Source organism: Peromyscus maniculatus, chromosome 16, assembly GCF_049852395.1.
Source record: "Peromyscus maniculatus bairdii isolate BWxNUB_F1_BW_parent chromosome 16, HU_Pman_BW_mat_3.1, whole genome shotgun sequence".
Taxonomy (NCBI): Eukaryota; Metazoa; Chordata; class Mammalia; order Rodentia; family Cricetidae; genus Peromyscus; species Peromyscus maniculatus.
Window position 1 is genome coordinate 27,306,298 of NC_134867.1, and position 26,054 is coordinate 27,332,351.

Here is a 26,054-nt window from a genome sequence, read left to right on the forward strand (position 1 = left end):
AACAAGAGATACTGAGACCATGATTGGAAAAAGCACAGGGACAAATAGCCAAACTAGTGGAAACACTTGAACTATGAACCAATAGCTGAGGAGCCCCCATGGAACTGGATCAGGCCCTCTGGATAAGTGAGACAGTTGATTAGCTTGAACTGTATGGGAGACCCCCTGGCAGTGGGACCTGGACCTGTCCTTAGTGCATGAGCTGGCTTTCTGGAACCTAGGGCTTATGCTGAGACATTTTGCTCAGTCAAGGTGTGGGGAGGAGGGGACTGGACCTGCCTCAACTGAATCTACCAGGCTGAGCTGAATCCCCAGGGGAGTCCTTGCCTTGGAGAAGATGGGAATGGGGGGAGGTTGGAGGAGGAGGCTGGGGGGTGGGTGGGAGGAGGTAGGACAGGAGAATCTGTGGCTGATATGTAAAATTAAATTAATTATAAATAAATAAATAAGAAATATAAACATCACGAGATGAAAATGATATGTTGACTATTCCCACTGTTCCTTCTTAAGGTATGTCTCCCTTTTACAGAAAACATTGCCTCCTCTATAGAGCACAGTTTCTATATCAACTGTATCCATGTTTACAATAAATATTCACAGATGGTTTACATTTAACTGTGTGTGTGCGTGTGTGAGAGAGAGACAGACAGTCAGAGACAGAGACAGAGGAGGTCAGGAGGTCAGGGATGATGATGCTTCTTTTCTGAGCAACATACAATGCTATAGGTTTAGAGATTCTGTAGTTTGTATTTATTTCGGCACTAACCTTTTGAGCAGATAGCTGGAACACTTTGAGACCTATCACTTAGTATTCAGTTGATGCCAGTGACTTTGGGGTAAGTGAGCCCCTGTTCCATCTGAGCTTTTTATTCGGAGTGTTGACTGAGTGGCATGAAGTGCTGTGGGCTAAAGAAATGTGAAGTAGGAATTCGGCTGGTTATAACAAAGCTATACCTGAAAGAAGCCAGGAGTCTTTCCAAAGGATAAAGCCAAGGCTTCAGAAGTCTTGGTGATATTGGCTTTTGAATATTAGTCATTTGCTGCTATGAATTTCTAGTGTGCTACTGTAGCTTTTCTATTCCTAAGAACAGTGTGTTTGATCATTCACTGGGCACAATTTCCCCTACACAACTGAAGTATTTGTATAACTTTCTCTAACTGTATTAACAACAGACACAGTCAAAATCCCTAATTTCAAGCCTTTCTGCAATTATTGTCATTAGCAACATCTGGCCAGGACCTTCTTTGGACAGATGTTATCTGAGATACCTTTCGGACTTTCTAAGAACAGACTTAAAGCATCCAGACTGTCTGTTTGAGAAGGCCTGGCAGATGTGCTAATTAAGCTTAACCTTCTTTCTTCCAAATACTGTCTCTGCTCTAGATCAATTAACTCAGAATTAAAGGGTTTTTACTTACCAGGTACCTCAAGTTGTGACTCAGGTTGCCTAGCTACTGAGTGCACTCCCCTGCCCTGCCAGAAAACAGCAGCAGCCAAGTTAGCTTGGACAGATAAGCAGCCAAAGGAAAATAAGGCAGTTTTATTTTCACTTGTCACTAATATACTCTTAACACCTTACCTAACCACTTCTAAGAATACAGTTTGAGCACACAAAATCCCTCTTGCTTAGATATTAACTGAATTTGATCATCAGTTGATTCTATTACCCACTAGTTTCTTTCCTTTTGGGTTGGAAATGACAGCTGACAATTACTGCTCTTTGTGTGGACCTTATCACCCCTCCCTTTGACCCAGAAGGAATTCAAGCCTGGTGATCTTGCCTTAGCCAGAGCATTATTATTGCATGGGCATATAACTGTAAACCTCAGGGACTGTAGATTAGACTGAGAACTAGAAGAATGAGATGGAAGATGAGGGAAGAACTAGAGGAGGAAGAACCATATGGAGGAGGACTAGATGGGAAAGAATAAGGTGGGAAGAACTAAGGAGATGAGAAAGAACTAAATGGGGGAAGAACAAGAGAGAGAACTTAGCAGAATAAAGAGAGGAACTAAGGACTAAGAGGAACAGATGGGGAAGAACTGGATGGATGAGAACTAAGATGGGGTAGAGCTAGATGAAGGAATTAAGACAGCACTTAGAGGGAACAGCAGGGGATTGTAGAAGGAATCAGGCAACAGAGGAGCTAGGCATGAGAGCAGAAAAGAAACTGTGTAGACAGAGAACTGACTTAGAAGAACAAAGTGAATGGACTAGAGATTTGGGTATGTTTTTCATTTGAGAATCCTTCAGATTAATTCTTGCTGCTGGTAACATCTCTTCTGGAACCCTGGGAAAAGACTATTAGAGGCTGGACCCCAATAGCCTCTAATAGTGAAGGTTAGTCACTTGCCATTGGTTTACATACACTTCATGAAAGATGTCACAAAACAGTGATTCTTTTAAAAAGAAAATCTGTTTGCCAGTGACAATGTTCCCGCCTTTGTGTTTGGCTTTAACAGTTCTGATTTTCACTTGTTACTTTTGTTATGTGCTACATAACCACACTAGGTCTTCAGTGTGGGTCACATCCAGATCATTGAGTACCCAAACTAGAGAAGTTGAACAGTTTGGACAACATAACCGTACCGGGTGCTTTCTCACCAAGAGATGAAGGTTCTTATTCTGTGGAGACTTTTATTTTCATTTGAAAAACAGAGGAGCAGGGATAATCAGTGATCAATGTTGGTCCTAGCATCACAGTCAGGGGCCCTCTGTGCCAGGGGTTCTTTGCTACAACAATTTGGTCTCAAATTAGAGGCATGGGTTAGTCTACTGGTAAGAGGGAAAGCTATGTAAGTGGGCTCTGGATACGCTAGGCAGAAAGGTGAAAATAACAGCATGACTTGATTCAAGTTGGTAGCCATAGATATCAGCTCACAGACAAAGATATCGGTGATACCAAGTCTTGAAGGCTAAAATGGCTATGCAAGGACCTGGAATTTCCCTTTTGGCTCTTACCACTTTGTAAATATGTTCTCCCCACTCGGACTGGTATGATTCTTAACTGTGAATTAGCAATGACTCACTTAATTCATTCTGAGTTTTTTCTGTACAGCTCAATTGCATTTTATACTATATAGATATTTAATTTTAGGCTGTATCTTTGGTATCTTTGGAGAAACGGTAACTAATTTAAAGAGACTTATTACTTCCTTTTGGTTTGGGGCAATTATTGGGGCTTTTCACTGCAATGACTAATGATATTTTTATATAGTTAAATAGCTTGTGGGAACTACCACTCTTTATTCTGTGCACAAAGGAAAATACCTACAGGAATAGCTGAATGTCTTATGTATGATTAATGAAGGTAAAGGAACAAGAGAACATTGACATAACACTAAAGGCAATTCAGCAAGAAGAGTTCTTGGAAAGTTGTTCCAAGTTCCTGTGTCTCCAATAACAAAAAGAAATAAGTCTTCCAATAACAAAAAGGAAACTTGAGTAAGATAAGGATACCACATGGGGTCATACAGCTCAAGAAAGATACAAACAGACTAGAAAAGATCCAAGCTCACAGTGCAGTTCTCCTAGTAAGGAGATGTCCTTATCCTGTGTGTGTGTGTGTGTGTGTGTGTGTGTGTGTGTGTGTGTGTGTGTGTATTTTGAGATAGAGTTTCTCCACGTATACCTGGCTATCCTGAAACTTGCTCTGTAGACCAGGTTGGCCTCAAACTCAGAGATTTGCCTGACTCTGCCTCCTGAGTGCTGGGATTAAGGGTATGTGGCACCACTGCCTGGTTTCCCTAACCCCTCTAAGATTCAATCTTTTTGCTTCAGATGATGATGACTAAGAAAAATGGCAGGCATTCTTCAGCTTTTGAGCAGAAGAAAGTGAGTCTTTCCACAGAAAGTTACAATACGGATTGTAATTCTTAAGACAGATTTGAAGGATGCTAGAAAAATCATCAACAGTCATTGAGAAATACCCGCGGGCCAGAGAGATGGTTCAGCAGTTAATCGCACTTGGTGCTCTTTCAGAGGACCAGAATTGGGTGGCCAGCATCTGTAATGGGCAGCACACAACATCCTGTAACTTCAGCTTTCAGAAATCGAATGTCCTCTTCTGGTCTCTGCAGTACCATACTCACGGTTACACTGCTTCACACAGGCACACAGATAATGCAAATATAATTTTAAAATAATGCAAATTTTAAAGACTACCCTAAGAACTAGTCGAGGACATTTAAAGGTCAGAGAAGGTCCAAGGCCTACCTTTGAAATTACCAGTAACTTCTGTCATATCCACAGGTATCTCTTCTTCTGAAACAATGGTTATGAAGGTTGGGCTCACCTTTAATTTTACTCACCATTAGTAAGTAGAAATTAGACATGATTGCTACTGAACACATTTCTCATGTTAATCTGGTTAGAAATAGTGATTTTTTTTAAATGTCCTATTTTTTCGCGTGGAGTATTTTCATTTTTCTGAAGATGTCAGCTTGGCTAGATGAATTTTTAATTTTCTACTAGCACTATTTGTTATTCTTCTTGCCTTTTTTATTCAGCAAGATTACTCAAATGAATAGGCAGAGTTCATAAATATACAATAACAGTTCTAAAGTATTTCCCTTAAGAGTTTAGACAAGGAAATATCATAACGAGTCCACAGAAGGCCCTTTTCATGAAGAAAACACATAAAATTACTTTTGTTACATTTGAATTATGATTAACAGAATATCCGTGACTGTAGAGAAATAAGAAAGCATGGGCTAAAAGAAGTGTTCTTATCTCCTGTATACCTTCAAATATCAAGATGGAGGGAAAGATGGGAGTACAGGGCTGGGCAGGGTAGCTCACATCCTCCTGACAAAGCTAAAAATTTAAGCAGTCACCTACACATTAGGACCAACAAAGCATAAACCATGGAGGAAATTTTAAAATGGAGAATTAGCTATTCATGCTTTTTCTTTTAAAGATACAAACCATTAAACTCAAAAAGGCCAGAAATATTTTATTGATGTAAAGATACAAACAGATGATAGTTGAGATGATATTTTCAAATTATAACCATCATTGAAATTTTAGACAAACTTTAACAATTATTGTTAATGTTAATTGCACCATAATTGGTTTCTCTAAATCTACAATTACATTTAAATAACATCTGCTAATTTTTTTTATCAATTTGTTTCATAAAGAAAATAGACGATGATATTTAAAAGTCCATGGAGATAAAATTAGTGTCATCTCCAAAAACAAAATTTCAGAAAATGTTGTCAAACATATCCATATTAAGACACTATCTGTCTCCACAGTAAATGTGTGAAGCATTGAGCTGTTTGTTTTGATGGTTCTCCTTTACACATGGAGATACAGATTCAGTCCTTTTAGTGAATTTTCCAGTGTCATCTACTGTGCCAGAATAGCACTAAGTAAAATCTATTGCTGTATTTTGTTACACAGTATAGTACCTGACCCAGAATAGAAAGACTAAGCGCTTGGTACACAGTCACTGAAGGATAACATAGTGGATAAACCATCCTGCTATGTGAATTTTAGAACAACTATCACATTTGCTCTCTCTTCCTTTATTCAGGAAATTGCATGGATGAAACCACATCTAAGGGGAATGCTTTATCCACTGTCCTCCTTGTAAGTTTGAATTGCTGAATGAAGGGGCTTTGCAAGATAGTACCATCTACTCAGATGTGAAATGATGTATTTCTAGGTTTCCCTTCCCCTCCAAATGGTTCCATGAATCCAGTTCATTGTAGTGTTGGCTTTTGTGGTATGAATTAAGTCTGTCAGCATCTGGTTAAAACTAACTTTCTTGCAAAAGTTATTGACGGTCCAACATTAATGCTGAATATATAATCCACACCTTACCCAGAGATTGATAAAACTGACCTGTATTTTGGATCTCAAGAACTGTAGTTGGTTGCATTGCTTGAAAACCAATCACATGGCTCGGTCATTCTCTGAGTAGCGCAGTCAATGCTGAGTTGATGATAGTGCCAGAAATGGTAAGTCATTTCCTGAGCTAATTTGTCATAAGTTCAGCTGCAACTGGAAATGTGCTGAAAAATTACAGACACATTTTCTAAAGTTGATAAGAAAAGTTCATTAAAACTGAGTGTTTGTATCACCAGGAAGATGAACACTCTCAACGGTTATTTATAGTGATAGACCTAGATGAGTAAGTTAAAAATTGCCATTAATTTAACTGGCATTAGTGTCCAATTAGTCGAAAGAAAGTAAGACACTTCATGAACATATCTAGGACCAAAATGTCTCACTTGAACTTTTACAGCATTTGTATTGTTTTCAGTTGAAAAAGAAAACATTTAATTTTACAGAAAGAATGTATTGAGAAATAAAATTATGTTTGCCTTGGTCACGCACGATTTTTGATTTATCTAAACCTTCACCCAGGTGATGTTTTCACTGGGACATAATCTGGAGACACGATAATTTCACATCTCCTCATTCCCATATTAAACGAATGATTTGCTAGACATGCTTTACTACAAGTACATGTCCACAGGAAAGAATGTCTAAATTGTAGCTCAAGACAAACCCCCAAAATAAGATTTGTCAAGCATTTGTTCCTTGTCATGTCCTGTCTGTCTGATACTTTGAATTTCAAGAATGCGACAAGGGACTTACAACACTCTGGTGTAAGTCATACCTATTGGAGAACCTTGCCACAACTGAACTAGAAACAGACACGAATATAATGATGCACATAGGTCCTTGGGTAAACTGAGTTTACTTAAATGATTCAGAAGAGCAACTTTTATACATGCTCCTCTACCATTTACACCTAGGACACAGTCTGTTACCACTTTAAAAACTATCTACCTGAAGCCAGAAATTTCATTTTGTAATGGGCCAATTACCCAATTATATTTAGAAGAGCAATACAAAATAAACTTTAATGAGTAATAGACCCATACAATAACTAGAAACAGCTAAATGTAAGTACCCCTCCCACAGCAGCAGACACACATGAAGATTTTTGAGCATTAGACCCTCCAACACATTTGCTTATTAGTCAACCCCTTTGTCCATGCCATCTCTCTATACCAGGCAGAAAGGTAGAATGTTTACAATGAAATCTCAGCACTGGATAGTTTCAATTGCCTGTGCCACCATGGACTAAAGAGAAGATTCAATTTTCATCCCCTTAATGCAGTTGTTAGGGTCATGCACGGGTGTCTATTGTCCTTGCTGTTTCTGTCCTGGAGAGTTGGGTTTCCCAGAGTTCTCTCCAGGGCGTTGGGCAGGAGTGACAGGAAACTGAAATCCATATCCATTGTATCCATCCAAGTAGACACATTGGAAGAAACTGATCGGATCTAAGGAAGAGAGCATAGTTTTGTTACAAGCAGGGTCTGGGCATCAGAAGAGCATGTACACTGAGCTAGGCACCACAGTAGACTATAGTGAGCCTCCATGGCTCCTGGGGAGAACTAAACTTCATTATGCCTTGGGTTGTTCAAAAATAAAAATCAAAACAACAGGAATCAGGATGGGGATATTGGGAAAAGTAAATGAACCAACGTGTGTGTGTGTGTGTGTGTGTGTGTGTGTGTGTGTGTGTGTGTGTGTGTGTGTGATAATGTCCCAGAGAGTCTGTGAGCCCTAAAGTAATAAATTGTTCCATTTATCTTATTTCTGAAGGTATGAGCGCTGCTGAGACAGCCTGCTTTATCCTTCCTTCCGGCAATGCCCAAACCCAGGTCACTCAAGCATAGAAGAACACAGGAAAGTGAAATGAATGTAGGACAGGGCCAATGAGATGACTCAGTGGCTAAAGGTGCTTGCTGTCAATCTTGACTAAGTTCAAGCCCCACAACCCACATGATGGAAGGGGGGAATCAACTCCTAATGTAGTGTCTTCTGACACCCACACACTAGATGCCTATCCCCCACCTCCACCTAAATAAATACATTTGTTTTTAACGAGTGCAGTGCAAAATATTCCATGAAGCGACGGGCAGAACCTGAGCTCTGGATGTTAAACCAGGTCACCTTGGAGGCAGCTGTGCTGAGATGTAACATTTCTCCTATAATCACAGACAAACTTATTGGCCCTTTACTCTTTTCCAGACTATCCTTGTATATTATTGCAAACAACTGCAGGCATTTTTGCAGAAGGCCAGGGAAGAAAAGGCCAGATTTGTATGAATGAAAAGAAGCATGGGGGAAAGAAGCTGAGAGAAGTAATAATACCTCTTAGGCTAGCCTCCCCAAATTCCTTTTGCCTCAGCCTTCCCAAATTCTGAGATTAAAGGTCATGAGTCACCCTGAGGGCATCTTCAGATTCCAGTGCTTAGGGACTGTCCAGCCTTAATCACCAGGTTTTCAGAAATTAACCTGCTTGCCCTCTGGTTCTACTTTGGTGGCACAAATCCTCTTTTCCCAAAGCTGCAGAGACTGAAACAGTGAGTGTGCATTTGATGGAAGTGACAAAGAAGCTGTTGGAGTCAGAGAGAAATAACAGCCCTGACTCTAAAATGCAAGGGCCTCTTCATGAAAGGTCGGGCTGTTCCATTTGAGCCTTAGCAGATTCCGGTGCTGTCCTGACATATGCATCTAACTCAAGTTGAAAGAGCTATTAATAAAAATATCACTGGTTCCAAAAGTTTTAGAACCTACATTAAAGGCTCCTGAAGACAAGGTTATAAAACTACTGCTAAGGTAAAAATGGGAAAATGCTTTGATATAATAAATTCCAAGAGTGGAAATTACTGAAAAATATTTGAAAAATATTTAACGTATTTATTTTTTATTAAATTAGTTTGTTTTCTCTTCGAGGAAATATTTTTGCTCTGTAACAATGGCTGTCTTGGGTTACTTAGTATGTGTCCCAGAATGGCCTTGAACTCATAGCAATCATCATGCCTTAGCATCTAGAGTGCTAGTAGTAGAAACCGTGCCTGGAGACTTTTAATTCCATTTCTTTTTATGTTGAAATAATTTATGTTTAGATTCACATGCAATTGTAAGAAACGATACAGAAATATTCCATGCATGTTCACCCAGGTTCTAACATAAGCAAGATAAACAGGAAATTAGTGTGGACACAATCTACATATTGAAATTTCTTTTAATGCTTATTTATGAAATAAGAGAGTACAACTACTGATGCAACTTAGTTGAAAATTATTAACAGTAGTTTATCAATTGGCAGAGTGTGAAAGCATGGATAATAATTGCTTCTTCATGAACTTTGCAATGGTATCTGAAATTATTACATCAATACTGCTTATACTCCTGTATTTCTCATGGTCTGATTGTATGAAGCATTCTTTTATGTGTTTCTGACATGTCAGTATCACCAGCAAGGCTTGCAGCATAGTAGGCATCCAAACCTTTCAGTTAATAAACCACTTCAGCAATTTCCTACAGAAGGCATGGAAGAAACCATACACATCCTAGAGGAATTATTTTCTCAGGTAAATATTCAGTTCTTTACTTTAAAGCATTATTTGTGATGACCTTGTTGGAACTATTTTAAAACTGCCTCTTCTATTCTGCCTGGTGAAGGTCTAGTTTATATCTATATTTATATCTATATCTATATATCCATATATCCATATGTGTGTATATATCCATGATTTACTGTTTAACATATGAAAAAAAGTCTAAATTGGAAGCACTGGGAAAATGATAATCTTGAGCACCAAGTTTTGCAACTGCATGAAAATTATGATCGGATTCTAGAATCAAGGATCCCAGAGACTGGCTGCCAAAAGCTTGCTAGGTATCCAGGGATGTCAAAAGGAAATTTGAATCTTGGGAATGAATTTCCAAGCAACTGAATTACTAAAACCTATTTTTACATTTTAACAAAAATTTATTTAAAGAACTTCAGCACCTCACTTCTACTGTTCTGTTATACAGCAGACAGGAACTCACATTTAAGTAAGATTTACCTAGAAAGCCCAGGACCAGAATTGCACAGAATGGCTTGCGATAAATGACACTTCAATCATTACTTGGAGTTATCCAATGCTGCACTTCTTTCCTGACATGAAAATGACAAGTTTCTCTTTGAAATATAAATGGCTCACTTTAAGGTCATTCTTCAGGCCCGTGTTAAAAATCTTTTTTTCTTTAATTACTATTCTTGGGAGGCTCTCAGTTTAAAATTTATAGTCTAAGTAGTATCTACATTATTGGAGGAGTTAGTTGTTTTTTTGAATTTAATTATAAACTTACTTTTTTGCTTCTTTGGGGAAGATACATCATCAGTTACTTCTAGAGGAGGAAAATTTAAAAGGTAAGTACTAATATGTGCAGAGATACATATGATGTCCACAGTGTGGGTCTTCTATACATGAGCACAGTATTTTAGTGGCAGAAAATGCCCTTCCTATACACCTGAGGTTTTTTATTTAGATTCAATTCAACTTTCCTCATAAAAATGAGTACCTAGGTAAAGAAACATGCTCTTGGCAAGTGTATAAACAGGAAGGTTGGCCCTTTTGGTTGGGGTGCTGACAGACGGGGATGAACTGGCATGCACTCATTTCTTAACATGTGGTCTTTGATGCTCAGGTATAAAAACTGTCAAGTTAGTATCTACATAAATAATTCTGACTCTTTAGAGCTCAATCATTCTTATATACTGGAGAGTTTGCAGTTTTCTTTCAGTACTTCAAAATATCACATAGACTCTTTTAACCAATAGTTACTCTAGTGCACTATGGGAAATTCATCCTTTCTGGGTTTTGCTGTTCTTTGGTTGGGTCATTCATTACTTACCTTTTGCTGTCTCCACTTGCTCCATTCTGCTCTTATACGCAATTGAGATCTAGTTCTTAAAACATGGTGATGGTATGTGGTGCTTTCCTTATTTCACTTAACACAATGACTTTCAGACCCTTCCGTTTTGCTGCAGGTAGCAGCTTATGGGTTGTTTTTCTTGCTGTTGTTGTTTGGTTGGTTTTGGTTTTGGCTAAATCATAACCCATTGTGTATATACGCCACAATTCTCGTACCTCTCATTTACAGGCATCTGGGTTCACTCTGTGCTATAGCTATGTAAATAGTGCTGTAATTAATATGGACATGCAGGTATCATTTTGTGATAATAATGATTTGTTTCGTTTGAATATATATTCCATAGTGGAATTGATAGATGATGCATTAGGTCTATTTTTAGTTTTAAAAGGAATGATTGTATCTTAAATTGCTAAATCGTCATTGTCACCATTTATAACAATGACAATTGATACATTTTAATGTAACACACTTTAATACAAGATTTGACCCAAAATTTGTTTTGCAAGATATAGGTATCCATTTATCTTACTGTGTCTTTTTTCAAAGCAATGAAAGCTTTTTACATTTTTAATGAAGTCCAGTTACAGAACATATATTTCATAGCAAGAAGTAATCTTGGACAACTTTTACTATTCACAGAAGACAAGCAGAACGTAAAATGAGTGTGTTATAGCAGATCCAAAGTCAGAAGCTAGGAGCTCTTAAGCAAACAACAATGACAAAAACTGACCAAGCTAGTTCCAATTCTCACTTTCCAGACAGAGACATTTGGAAATGTTTGATTTAGATTAGACATCTGGAGGTAGGAAGTTTTTCTGAGTGCATGCACTACGTGTGTGTGTGTGTGTGTGTGTGTGTGTGTGTCTTTTCTAGTTCCTATCTTCCCTCCCTTACTTCTTTTTTTTTCCCTTTATGAGAAGGCTGTTGCTAAAGGTGATTTTTTTCTTAAATAGGAGCAATTCTTGACAAAATAATAGGTTTGCATTCAATGAAGTGATAATTTTGTTATCATTAAACATGATAATCTTAAAGAACATTTCTGCAGATTAGACAATATAAGTATCTGATTATTACATGTAAATAATGTCCATCTAACTCTTCCTCAATATTCAAGGAAATGAAGAGTTAATAAAAAATATGGAACTATTAAAAAAATAAATCTACCACATAGATGTTAATAATTATAGCAAGAGATCGAAAAAAAACTAAAACACACAGACAATAAAAAGCAAAACATTGTGTCCCTGAGAGAAAATATGGAAAGGAGCAGAATGCAACTGACTCACCTTTGTCTTTCTTTGAAGCTGGTGCGTCTTTGGAATCTTCTAGAATACAAAAATAAACGTAAACCACATTCTAAATGCTTTTTGTTCTTCAAGGGAAAATGCTCTACTTAAGGTTTGTTATGAGTTATAGGTCGCTAATCTAAATGCAGCATCTAAATCAAGCATTCTGACTTGGGAAATGGGTTTAAAGGGGGCAGCACTGAGCTGCTCCAAAGCAGAGAGACAAAGTACAGGACATATCACATCAAAGTACAGGACATATTACATCAAAGTACAGGATGTATCACATCAAAGTACAGGACACATCACATCAAAGTACAGGATGTATCACATCAAAGTATGGGACATATCACATTAAAGTAAGGGACACATCACATGAAAATATTTCTAAGCAACAAAGCAAACAGTTAAGAGAATAAAACCACAACTTATAAAATAAAATAAAATAAAATAAAATATTTGTAAAACATATAGCTGATAGAAGATTAATATATAAAATATGTAAGTCATATGCCTAGAGAGAAAAAGATAGCCCAATTATAAATATCCATAAAAGGTATTCACATTGTCAAAAGACATGTAGAAATGTGGTCAATAACTATGTCACAATTCACAGACCCAGAGAGGCTAGGTAATAAGGAGAGCTCAAAGGGGGACACTTGGATCTCCATGGGAAGGGGAAATAGAAGAGATTTCCAGGTTGGACTGTGGACATGTGGGTTGGGAACAGTAGGGATCAGGTGGGGGAGGTGGTGGAAGAGTATAAAATAAATAAATATTAAATATATATTTATAAAAATAAAATAATTAAAGGAATATATAAATAAATGTGATTCAGATATATATTTAAAAAATGAAATGTCATGGAAATAAAGTAACAATCATTGTAAGATATCACATGTCAAAATGACTATTATCAAATAATGTCAAATAAAGCAAGTATTAAGAGGAAAAGAGGCTTTGTTACTTTCTTCATTGGAAAATAAATTGTACTGGTCACCAAAGAAAATTTATGGAGTTTTCCAAAACCATAAAAAAATGGATCTGTTATATAACATTCAGCAACTCCACCTGGGGGTTCATGTTCAGGACATGTTTAGGCTCATCATGCATATGAAATTTTCTAAGATAGTGCCTGGAGAGATGGTTCAGTGGGTAAAGAAAGAGCTTGCAAGTATGAGAGTGTGGGTTTGGATGTCCAGAATAATCATAACATGTGGTGGTGCAGACCTATCATCCTAGCCCTGGATGTGAGGAAACAAGAGGATCTCTGAAGCTTGCTGACATTCCCAAATCAATAAGCATCAGAGTCAGTAAGAAATCATACCTGAAAAGCTAACGTGGAGTGTTAAGTAGGAAAACACCTATCATAGACACGTAGCTTCAGCATACATGTGCATGCACCTACAAGAATCTCCACATGCATATGTGCACAGAAAAACACATGTACAACCATAGTACATGTACACACACACACACACACACACACACACATAATTCTCTAATACAACAGATTTTAATGTAAAATTCTTACTACAAAAGTTAATTGAATCAATCAGTATGTTAATCAGCTTGATAATCATAATTATATCTTGATTCACATGTATATTAAACCATCAGACTGTACAACTTAAAATGTACAATTTTTTTTTTACCAATTATACCTCAATGAAACTAGATAAAAAAAGACATTAAATTTGAACTGAAACTCAAAGACATAAACAGTAACTCAGTTATATTTTGAAAATTACCATGTCTTTTATACATTCTGACTTGCAGGCACATATGGAATCATGTGGAAGAAAGTTTAAATCAGAGACAACACTAACACAATATACTGGAACAGTCTTTTGATTTTTCACTGCAATCTTTTAATACTTATAATTGTTTTGTTCGCTTAAAGTTTACATGCCACATTTTAACTAATAAATGGGAAAGGGGTAAGGTAGGTCAGTATTTGAATTTTGTCTAATAGAAAAAAAAATGTGACCTCCGAGGCGAAACATTATTATAATAAAAGAATAAAATGGAAAACAGAAAACAAAATTACTAGGACCATTTTTGTAGTTTGTAATTAAAGGTTGAATTGACCTGCTTTAAAATTTATTATTTTGTCTTAGCTCATTTAAATACCGATGAAATGGCCATAATCTTAACCCGACTGATCAATAGCTATAAATAAAGGAAATCTACAAATGGTGAGATGATATTTGGAATAAGATAGTGTGTATCTTTTATAAAATGATACCAGACTATCTAAATGAGGAAACATAACTGATTTTTTTTAGGAATTTGTGTGTGTATATATATAAATATATATATACAAAATTTCTGTACAAACACAAAGTGGTACAAGGACCTCCTCCATAGAAACATACATAAGAGTTTGTAGGTTATAACATACTCAACCACTAGTTCCAAGTAGAATAAATCTTAACTATATTCTTCAAATATTTATTTTAAATATGTGTATATTGTATCTGTGTATGAATGTGTACGTGTGAGTACAGTGTCTCCATATTTCCATTTTTCATTCCTTAGAATAGTGTTATCAAATGACTTTTTAATCTTAAGGAGAGTTTGAAGACTCCAGAGAACTTTTGTTTATATAGATAATAAATCCGCTGGTAATTATGATTGGAAAATAAAGCAAACATTTTAAAACACATTTTGACAGAATCTCAAGCATGTATTCTCTTAGAGCAATGATACATCCCTCTTTTGACATTCTCTGGAGAACTCTAATGTGTGTTCATAAGAACAAGGGAGTGGAAAAGGTAATAGGAGATGGATGCTAATACGAAAGTTTTTTTCTTTTCCCAATATGTGTATGTGTGTGTATGTATGTATGTGTGTGTATATGTGTGTGTGTTTGTACGTGTGTGTGTCTGTGTGTATGTATGTACATGTGCGTATGTGTGTGTTGTGTGTACGTGTGTTTATGTATGTATGTGTGTATGTGTGTGTGTTTGTAATGTGTGTATGTATGTGTGTGTGTATGTGTGTGTTGGTGTGTTTGCATGTGTGTGTGTGTGTTTGTATGTGTGTGTGTGTCTGTGTGTATGTATGTATGTGTGTGTGTATATGTGTGTGTTGTGTGTATGTATGTATGTATGTGTGTTTTTATGTGTGTATGTGTGTATGTATGTATGTATGTGTGTATGTGTGTGTTTGTATGTGTGTGTGTGTGTGTGTGTGTGTGTGTGTGTGTGTATGTGTATGTTCCAGGCCCTATCCTCCCTTTCTTACTTCCTTGTATTCTCATTATGAGAGGGCTTTTACTATAGGTGGCTTTTTTTTAAATTAAGAGTAATTCTTGATGAAATAATAGGTTTGCCTTACTTGATAAAATTTTCTTTAAACTTGATAATTTTTAAAGAATATTTCTGGAGATTAATCAATAAATGCACCTGGTAATTACTGTTAAATAATATCCAGCTAGATTTTTTTTTCAGTATGTCAGGAGATGCATAGTTCGTAAAAATACAATATTATTAAAAGTTAATTCTACCACATAAATGTTGCCTACAAATTCCAATAATTGTACAAAGAGGTTAAAAACATTAAATTAAACAAACAAGCAATGGAATGCAAACCATTGCATCCTTGAGAGAAAATGTTGTAAATGGGTAAAAGGTAACAAACTCACCTTTGTCTTTCTTTGAAGCTGATGCGTCTTTGGAATCTTCTAGAGAACAAAAATGAAAAGTAAATCAGTCTACAGCCTTTTTGTTGTTCGAAGGAAAACACTCTACTTAAAGATTTTACCAACTACAGGTCGCCAATCCTAAGCGCATCTTAGTTCAAGCATTCTGACTTAGGAAGCAGGAGTGGAGGGGCAGCACAGAGCTGCTTCGAAAGCAGAGGGACAAATTACAGGACACATCATATCAAAGGATGGGACACATCACATCAGAGGATGGGACACATCACATCAAAAGGTTCTAAGCAACAAAGTAAACAATTCTGAGGTTAAAAAGACAACTTAAATGAGATAAAATATATGCAAATCATATAGCTAATAGGAGACTACAAACAAGTAAGTCATATGCCTGGAGAGAAAAAAATAGCCCAGTTAAAAATATCCATAAATTATATGTGCATGGTAAACAGTAACATAAAAAATGTGGTCAATCTCATTAATTTTCATGGAAATGAATTAAAAATCATTATAAGTAAGCTGGGTGTTGGTGGCGCATGCCTTTAATCCCAGCACTCGGGAGGCGGAAACAGGCAGATCACTGTGAGTTTGAGTCCAGCCTGGTCTACAGAGCGAGGTCCAGGACAAGCACCAAATCTACATAGAGAAACCCTGTCTTGTAAACCCTCCCCTGCAAAAGCATCATTATAAGACATCACATCGCATGTCAGAACAACCATTATCAAGTAATGTCAAATAATAACAAGTATTTAGAGAAAAAGAAACATGACAATTTGTTTTTGGATGCTCTAAATCAACATAAGAATCTGGTGTGGTGGTCCACATCTGTAATTCTGGCCCTGGGTATGAGAATGCAGGAGAATCTCTGGAGGCTTGCTGACATTCCCAAAACAATGAACATCAGGGTCAATAAAGATCTTGCCTCAAAAGCCAAGGTGGGGAGTTATGGAAGAGAAGACCTAAAATGGACCTGTAACTTCAACATGCATGTGCACATACCTGCATATACACATGTACACACACACACACACACACACACACACACAATTCTCTAAGACAACAGACTGTAATGTAAAGTTCTTACTACAAAAGTTAACTGAGCCAATTAATATGCTAATTAGCTTAGGCATCATAATTATATCTTGATGCATGTGTATATCAAACCTTCATGTTGTACACCGCCAAACGTACAATTTGTCTTTACCATTATACCTCAATGAAACTAGAGAAAAATGACATGAAACTTTAATTAAACCTCAATTATATTTTGAAAATTACTTTGTCTTTTATACATTCTGACTTGCAGGCACACATGGAATTGTGCAGATGTAATTTTAAATCAGACAACACTAATACAATATACTGGAGCAATCTTGACTTTCACTGCACTCTTTTAGTACTTGTTATTGTTTTATTTACTCCAAATTTGCATATTTTAACTAATAAATGGGAAAGAGGTAAGATAGGTCAATATTTGAATTTTCTCTAATAGAAAAGAAATGTGACCTTCAAGGAGAAAGATTATTATGTAAAAGAAAGAAACAGAAAACAAAATTACTAGCACCATTTTTTTATAGTTTGTAATTAAAGTTTGGATTGACCTGTTTTAAAGTTTATTTAAATGTTGGATTAGCTCACTAAATACTGATGATATGGCCATCATCTCAACCTGACTGATCAACAGCTATAAATAAAGGAAATCTGTAAGTGGGGACATGATGTTTGGAAGCAACATAGTATCTATCTTTTGAAAATGATGCCAGACTATCTAAATGAAGGAAGAGATCTTCCTTTAAGAATTAGTGTACTTATATGAAATTTCTGCACAAACTCAAAATGATACAAGGTCCTCATCCACAGAAACATACATAACTGTTTGTAGGTTATAACATACAAAAAAATTAAAACACTTATTCTCATAAGTTCTTTCCCCCAGGATAATCATAAATGAAACTTAACTATGTTTTAAAAACATATTTTTATTATTTTCACTAGGTGTCTGTGTGGGTGTGTGCATGTCAGCACAGTGCCTCTTGTAAGTGGTGCTCAATCTTCCTAATGCTGTGACCCTTTAATACAGTTCCTTGTGTTGTGGTGACCCCCAACTATAAAACTGTTTTTGTTGCTACTTCATAACTGTAGTTTCGCTACTGTTATGAATAGTAATGTAAATATCTGATATACAGGATGGTGTTAGACAATTCCTGTGGAAGGGTCCTTCAACTCACAATGGGGTCATGAGCCACAGGTTGAGAACCACTTCTCTAGAGCATGGCAGATCTCCTGAAGCTGGAGTTATAAGTGTTTGTGGGTTGTCTTCCTGATATGGTGCTAGGAACTGAATTCTGGTCCTCTGCAAGAGCATTAACTATGCTTTAACTGCTAAGCCATCCCACCAGCCCCCAAACCCCACTCTCAAATGGGACACTGTTCAGAGTGTGAGAAACCTTGGCACACTCAATCCTAAATGGGAGGTCTTCATCAAATCCCTCTCCTCACAACTCAGGGAACTATGTGGAAGAGGAGGTGGAAAAATTGTAAGAGCCAGGGTAGATGGGAGACTTCAAGGAAACAGTGAGTTCCAGACACACATACAAACTCACAGAGTGTCCCTAGAGTTTTCCTACCTTGCCCACAGTCAGGACAAATCTTTGTCACCCGCCAGTCCCACAGCCGCTCAGACCCAACCAAGTAAACACAGAGACTTATATTGCTTACAAACTGTATGGCCGTGGCAGGCTTCTTGCTAACTGTGCTTATAGCTTAAATTAGTCCATTTCCATAAATCTATACCTTGCCACGTGGCTGGTGGCTTACCGGCAACTTCACATGCTGCTGGTCTTGGCGGCGGCTGCAGTCAGTCCTTCTGCCTTCCTGTCCTTTTATTTCTCCTCTGTTAGTCCCGCCTATCCTTCCTGCCTAGCCACAGCCGATCAGGTTTTATTTATTGATCAATCAGAACAACTTGACATACAGACCATCCCCCAGCACAGCCAAGTGCAGACCATCTCAGACACCTGCACTCAGGCCCATGGTCCTAATCATCCTCTATGCGGACCTGCTGGGTAACGCCACAAAGAACCCAAGAAGGGCTCCCACAGGACATACAGAACATCCCACAGCAACAGAGTGTGGCTGCATATATAGGACCTGCAAGGTCTGGGTCAGGTGGGGTCTCAGCACTGAAAAGAAAGTGGCCATGAGCCTCAATTCCGAACTCATTATCTCTCTCCAGTTAACGACCACTCACAGAGGAAAAAGTATTTTCTCCAATGGAGTCTCACCTGCTATGGAAACCACACTTAAGAGAGGCCCCTTGCCCAGCACAAGATGGCGAACACAAAATGAATGCAAGTGTTATTTTTGGAGTTTGTTTCCTAATGCTTTGTTTATTATTATTAATTATTATTATTATTATCATTATTATTATTATTATTATTATTATTATTATTATTTTACCTTATTTCTTTTGCTTATCTATTATGGTGGGGTTTTGTTTGTTGTTGTTGTTTTCTTTTGGTTTTTCAAGACAGGGTTTCTCTGTGTAGCTTTGCACCTTTCCTGGAACTCACTTGGTAGCCCAGGCTGGCCTCAAACTCGGAGAGATCCAACTGCCTCTTCCTCCGGAGTGCTGAGATTAAAGGTGCAGGCCACCACTGACCAGCTCTATTATGGTTTCTAACTTTGTGTTTTCTATATGGTGTGTGTATGTGTGTGTGTAATATATGTGTGTGTTTTCCTGTATATGTGGGAATTTTTTTGTGCTTTGTATTTTTTACTTTGTTTTCTTTCTGTTTGTTTGCCTTTCTTATTCTGGGTTGCTTGTTTTTCTATTGGACTGTTTGTTTTCCTAGGGAGGGAGAGAAAGAAGATGTGGTACAAAGAATTTAGGGTGAAACAAAGGAGGGGAAACTGTGATGAGAATATACTGTATGAAATATGTATTTTCAATAAAAAATTTAAAATAACAGAAAGAGATTCAGATCTGCTTCCTGAGTAAAATCTAAGTCATGATGGAGGCAGGATAGCATAGGTTTTGTGAGGCTGATGAAGGAGACAAACTGAAGGTCCCATATGTTGGCAGTTAAGAGATTGCACACTTTATACACATACAATATACTTGTATATAATCTCCATACATTATCTGTACAAAGTGTTGGCTAAACAGACATGTGTATGTACTATGAGTTCAAGTTTTGGTTGAAACTTAATAGTCATAAAGAAATAGGCAGTCTGGCATCAGTGCCAGTGGGACATGGGGTGCATAGTTATAAAACTTTTAAATTTTAAAGAGACAATTTTGTGTTGGTCCCATTAGTTTTATATTCTCTAGAACAGTGATTCTCAGAGAGATTTTTTTAATCTTAAAAAAGATTGAGGACTCCAAAGAATTTTTGTTTATATAGATAATATATCTATTGGTAATTGATGTTTGGAAATTAGTGCAATCATTTAATAATTCATTTTGAAAGAATCCCAAGCATCCATTCTCTTAATGCAATGATGCATTCATGTATCATTAGGTCTCTGGAGAATTCCAGTGTACATTTATCAGAATAAGGGAGTGGAAAATATTATAGGGAATGGATGCTAGAAAAAAGGATTTTATTTTAGTCAATATGTCTGTGTGTGTGTGTGTGTGTGTGTGTGTGTGTGTGTGTGTGTGCATGTTCATGTGTCTGAGCAAGCAATTACATGTTGCAGGTTAAAGGACTTCCTTGGGTTTCCCTCCACCCTTATCTGGGACAGAGTCTCTTGTTGACTGCTATGTATGCCAGCCAGGTTACCAGGTGCATGAATTGACTCTGACCCATATCTTACCATGGGAGATTGAGTGCACAAAAACATGTTACCAAGTACAGTTTTTATGTGTGTGCTGGGGATCCAAGCTTAGTTCCTCCATGCTTGCCCAACAAGGGCTTGAGTTATATGTCACTTGAAAGAGTTAGGTGATTCCAAAGATCTGCTGAGCACACATCGAGAAGTGCTAATTCAAATACCAAACTGGATTTCTATATGATAGCTAATGTATTACAAAACTAGATAATGTAATACAACATGTCAAAAGAAAGCGGACTATTTAAAAATAGGTATGATAAATTCCATCAAGCCAAAGTGTTTTAAAAATAAAATAGCCAAGTAAGTATTAGTTCTTAAATGAAATCAAGACTATGTAAATGTAATCATTAACAAAATTATGCAGAATATCAACAATAAAACAGACCACATAAAACTGGACTGTTCAAAGTAAGAATTACTATATTTTGATGTATTCTTGACTTATGTATTTTATGGAAAAGCCATTGAGGTGGTTAGTTTTATGTCAACTTGATATAAGCTAAAGTCATTTGAGAGAAGGGAGCCTCCATTAAGAAAACATCTCCATAGTATCTGACTGTAGGCAGGCCTATAGGGAATTTTGTTAACTAGCTATTGATAGGGGAAAGCTGAGCCTATTGTGAGCTAGTGGTCCTGGGATCTACCAAAACAGGCTGAGCAAGCTAGTAAGCAGGAACAAGCCATTAAGCAGCACTCCTTCATGATCTCTACATTGGCTCCTGCCTTCAGGTTCTTGCCCTGTTTGAGTTCCCATCCTGACTTCCTTCAAGGATAGACTATGATGTGCAAGTATAAGCCAAATAAACCCTACCTTCCCCAACATTTTTTTGTTATTCTTCATAACAATAATAAGCCTAACTAAAACAGCCATTAACATTCAATATTAATTATTGCCAATTAACTAATGCAAATTTCAAATTAGAAGCCATATTTTAAATTAACTTGAAATATAATAAAAGTGAAATCTACATTGTTCAGGAGGGTTACCAGTTTCAAACTCTGTTAAAATAACTCCTGAGTTTGAGTTTGGATAACCAGAGCACATTTAATAACTCTATCTGATGTATGCAAATGGATTAATTAGGAAATTGTATTCACAGTATTCTCTTAGGTGATGTAAAGTTCAGATTTTCATCCTAAAGATGAAACTTACCGTGTGGATATTTCTGTATGATAGGTGTGTTTAGAATACTAAAATTAAACAATTTGTAGAGATTATTTTTTTTAATTTACTCATTAAAAATACCTTTTCAGTAACATCAAAAGAACTATAAATATTTTTTTGCTATGCCAGGTACTCTACATATATATTTTCATGGAAACTTAAAAATACACCTAAAAAATATATAGAAAATCTCAACTTCTTAAAAGACAACTGAGAAACAATGAAGACTGAAAAGTAACTTTGCTGAAGTAACATAGAAAAGAGAGGCATGAGGCCATTTTTTCTAAATGTTTAGGACCTCACTCTTCCCATCAACCTACTCTAAGTATTAATAGGTACCATCTCATTGACAATGACTGTCAAGAAATCACAAGAACTTGCATAGTCAGAGACAAGAATGATAATACCTAAAAAAATATAATGATGGGACAAATTACAGTAAAGTTTACATCTATATCTAGGAGTTTCTAAATCCTTTTGCTAAATAAAGAACATCAACTTCAATCATTGTTCACTGAAAAGTTATTGAATTTTCTTATATTAATGACCTATTCATTATAAGATTCTTTTGGGAAACAATCTGGGTAGATATGAAAAGAAAGAACGACCCAAATCAGAAAGTCATCCTGTCATTCAACAGTGAGTGCAATGACTCAGGTAATAAAGAGTAAAAAAACAGCATTATTTGATAAGAGAACTAGATGGGAAAGAAGACACACTGATAGTCAAAACTCTGTTTGAGCTCTATGTCTAAGTGAAGAGGGAGCAAGACTCGATGTTATAGGAGAAATTTCTTGGAGATTTAGAGAAATGGAAAGACTTAAGAAGTATGACATTATAGAAAAAGTCACAAATAACTATGAAGTTGAAAGAAGACTTCAGAGTACTGTTCAAGTGTAGACAACAGGGTTAAGAGTCATAGTAGGTGATTCTAATGAAGAGGAGGAAAGCAGGAAAGAACACTAGGATTGGAATTTAGCCTCTAGAGCATTGGTTCTCAACCTTCCTAATCGTGACCTTTTATTCCTCATGTGTTGACTCCCAACCATAAGATTATTTTCATTGCTACTTCAGACCTGTAATTTTGCTACTGTTATGAAATGTAAATATCTGTGTTTTCTGATGATCTCAGGTGACCCATAAAAGGGTCATTCAATCCTCCCAGTAGATCATGAACCATAGGTTGAGGACTATTTTTTTAGGGGGAAATTACTAAGGAAATAGGTTGGCTTGAAGCAATGTGATACTATAGAAGTCATAAAGGAAAAACATTTCTAAAAATGTGGTGGATCCACAGTGTATAGGGTTTCAGAAAGGTTGGTCATGGCCACTGACCTTTGTAACTTCAAATTCTGAAATGAAATTTAAATGAGGTATTTGAAGTAAGTGTGGGGTGAGTTGATCCAGATGTGGGAAGTTTAAACTGATGGAATGGTAAGGGATCAATGAGAGATAGATGTCAGAAGTATGACTACATGAAAGCTCCAGGACACAGACATGGCAATGGGAATGGCCCAGAAGAATAGGTGTACATCTGCATGGGCATAGGGGAGGGCATCCCTTAGATCAGTAGTTCTCAACCTCCCCTAATGCATGACCCCTTAATACAATTCCTCACGTTGTAGTGACCTCAATGATAAAGTTATTTTCATTGCTACTTGGAACTCTCATTTTGCTACTGTTATGAATCATAATGTAAATCGGTTTTCTGATGGTCTTAGGTGACCACCGTGAAAAGGTTGTTTGACCCTAGAAGGGGTTGGGGCCCACAAGATGAGAGCTGTTGCCTTAGAGTGAAAACAGAACATGCCTGACTGATGGTCAAAATGAGAAGTGGCACATACAGGTCAAATTAAAGGGGGATTTTTTTTTTAGTTTGTTTGTAAATTTTTAAGGTAGTATCATGGAGCCCAGACTGGCCTCAAGATTACCATGTAACTAGGGCTGAGAATACGCCCTGATCCTTCTGCCTCCACTTTCCAAATGATGGGGTTAAATAACATACCATGCCCTGCTTTGAGGAAGAAGTTTGAATGAGCATTTCCTGATTTGAGACACAGCGAGGGTGATAGCATTGTAAGATGAGCAAGATTAAGACACAGTAACTTGTAGATGATACATGCTAAGGAACTCATCGTGATAGCGTAGGTGGTTATTTTTGTCTTCTCTATTTTAAATCAGCTATCTGTAGTGGGGACCAAAGTACCCAGAAGATAAGTTAAAGAATGAGAAAGATGCATTTTGGCTCCTGGTTTTAGAGTTTTCCATCCATTATCCCTCAGCTTTATCATGCTGGGATTGAGTAAGTTTGGGCATCAGAGTAGTATGAGCATATGGAAAAGGAACATCACATTATGGTAGATAGGAGCCAATAAAAGAAAAGGATATTTGTGCTATCTGGGTCTCTTATTTTCTCCCTTTATTCCCTGTGTGCATCTATCCCACAACATGGTGCTGTCAACATCTGGAACACATCTTCCCTGCATGTCTGATCCTCTCTAACTGAAATCACAGAAACACCCAGACACATGCTTTACTAATCGCTAGGTGCCTGCTAATTTGGTCAAACTGGCAATCAAGATTAACCATCTCACATTTTAAAATATATAATTTTCCTCTGTGATGTTCAGACAGCTCTGCATGTTCTTAGCAAACACAATAAATAAATAAAATCTAGCTAAATAATGCATGTATTTTGTACATACACAGTTACTGCATCTTTTCTCTGCTAGCAATCTGTCTGGATAGCTGCAGTTCCAAGAGATACTCATTATTAAACATCTGGGAACCTCAGGCACAAACACAAAGGAAATTCAGCCTGGAGTTTTGTATTCCTCCCTGCTCCTATTGCTTTATTAAATTCAACACATTGCTTTGTATTTTTAGAGCTATCCAATGTTTCGAATTATTTTTCAACCGACTTTCTGAATTGTGCATAAACAGGTTAATAAAATATTATATTCTATGAGTTTATATTTTCCCAAGAATTCAATGCATCCACCATGATTCAAAGTAAGAGTTAGCAGATAGTTTATTTTCAGCCCTCAGGTGGGAGAGGCTCCTCTTATACACTATATTATTCAAAATGATCATGAGATTTAAAGAAAATTAACTGCTACACTGAACAATAGGCACAGCATTCTTGAACTTGGCTCCAGGGAATAATAAAGTATGCAGAGACAGTTCACATTTAGAATTTTGCACACATCACACAGTGAAGCCAAGGGTGTTGAATAAACGTATGTAGTCCTTTCAGAGTATCCATGCTGTCACTCTTAGAGTGAGATGATTGTCTTGAGGGCAATGTCAGAATAACTTAACGTCACCCATAAACGAATGAGGCCACATTGCTGTGACCCAAAGACTAATAAGGAACAGTGGCAAACATCTCACCAAATGCACCTAACATAGAATTTCTCAGGGTCAGCAAAGAGGAGAGAGGTATTCAGAATGATATTCATGCAACCAGTACATAGAAGACTTCAGTCAAAGTGACTGTTCCATTGCTAACTTCTGGAACAAAATGAATTCAGTTACACTTGCTCCAAATTTGAGATGGTTTTCAAATCTAACCAAAAAGGCAGGAAACATACATTCTTCCTAGTAATTCACTTGATAATTTTACTCATGTTGATACCAAAATGGAATCTGCCCCTAGCTGGAGAAGAAGCAGGTTTACATGAATGGTCACTACCACAGTCCTTATTATCACCAAATACCCACATAACTAAATGATCAGGGATCATTATGCACCAAACAGTATTTATATACCTTACTATTTTATGTTAGTTGATTTTCCCAAATTTTGTAGAATAAATATCATTGTGATTCAAATTTTTAACATAAATTCAGAAATATGAAGTAATTTTACAGAAGTCCAGAAATATTAAGTAATTTTTCCAAATACATATAGCTTTTTATGAATATTTCTGAAGTTGAGGCCCCCAGTATCAGCAGTCAGACTGTCCTATGAAACAATTTGTAGAAATTTGATGTTAATTTCCTTATATCAAAATTTTTGATATCATGATTTTTCATCATTCTATTCCAGTAATTACCCCCCCTCAATATTGAAATTTAGGATTCTATAATCAGCTGCTCTATCTTTTTAGTTATATAATTAGCTCATAAAATAGTATGAAGCTAAGACAGATGGTGATTCTCCTTTTAATTTAGAAATGTACTTGTTACTGCTCAGCTAATATCAGATGTGGGGAAAAATAAAAAAATTTCGGGCATTATTAGTTCTGGTGATATGTTCAATTGCATACCCAAGAGCTCATATACTAAACAAACAACACAAAAGAAAAGACTCCCATTTGTTGAGGTTCTGAGCTCCAAGTAAGGTCTTTTCCAAGTAAGGAA

At 36.7% G+C, this 26,054-nt stretch overlaps 1 protein-coding gene across 20 annotated transcripts in view; it reads right to left on the reverse strand.

Moving 5' to 3' along the window:
• Positions 1 to 4,929: 4,929 nt before the first annotated feature.
• Trdn (triadin) overlaps positions 4,930 to 26,054 on the reverse strand; it is a 373,213-nt gene continuing 352,088 nt past the window's right edge. For 16 of the 20 annotated variants that reach the window (XM_076552516.1, XM_076552525.1, XM_076552513.1 and 13 more), the window contains 4 exons: positions 15,674 to 15,712; positions 12,025 to 12,063; positions 10,172 to 10,210; positions 4,930 to 7,302 (listed from right to left, as the gene is read on the reverse strand). In XM_076552516.1, the coding sequence (XP_076408631.1) occupies positions 7,163 to 7,302; positions 10,172 to 10,210; positions 12,025 to 12,063; positions 15,674 to 15,712 (257 nt within the window). In that variant the 3' untranslated portion in view covers positions 4,930 to 7,162. The remainder of the gene's footprint in view (positions 7,303 to 10,171; positions 10,211 to 12,024; positions 12,064 to 15,673; positions 15,713 to 26,054) is intronic. The other 4 variants (XM_076552515.1, XM_076552527.1, XM_076552520.1 and 1 more) reach the window with 1 other exon arrangement.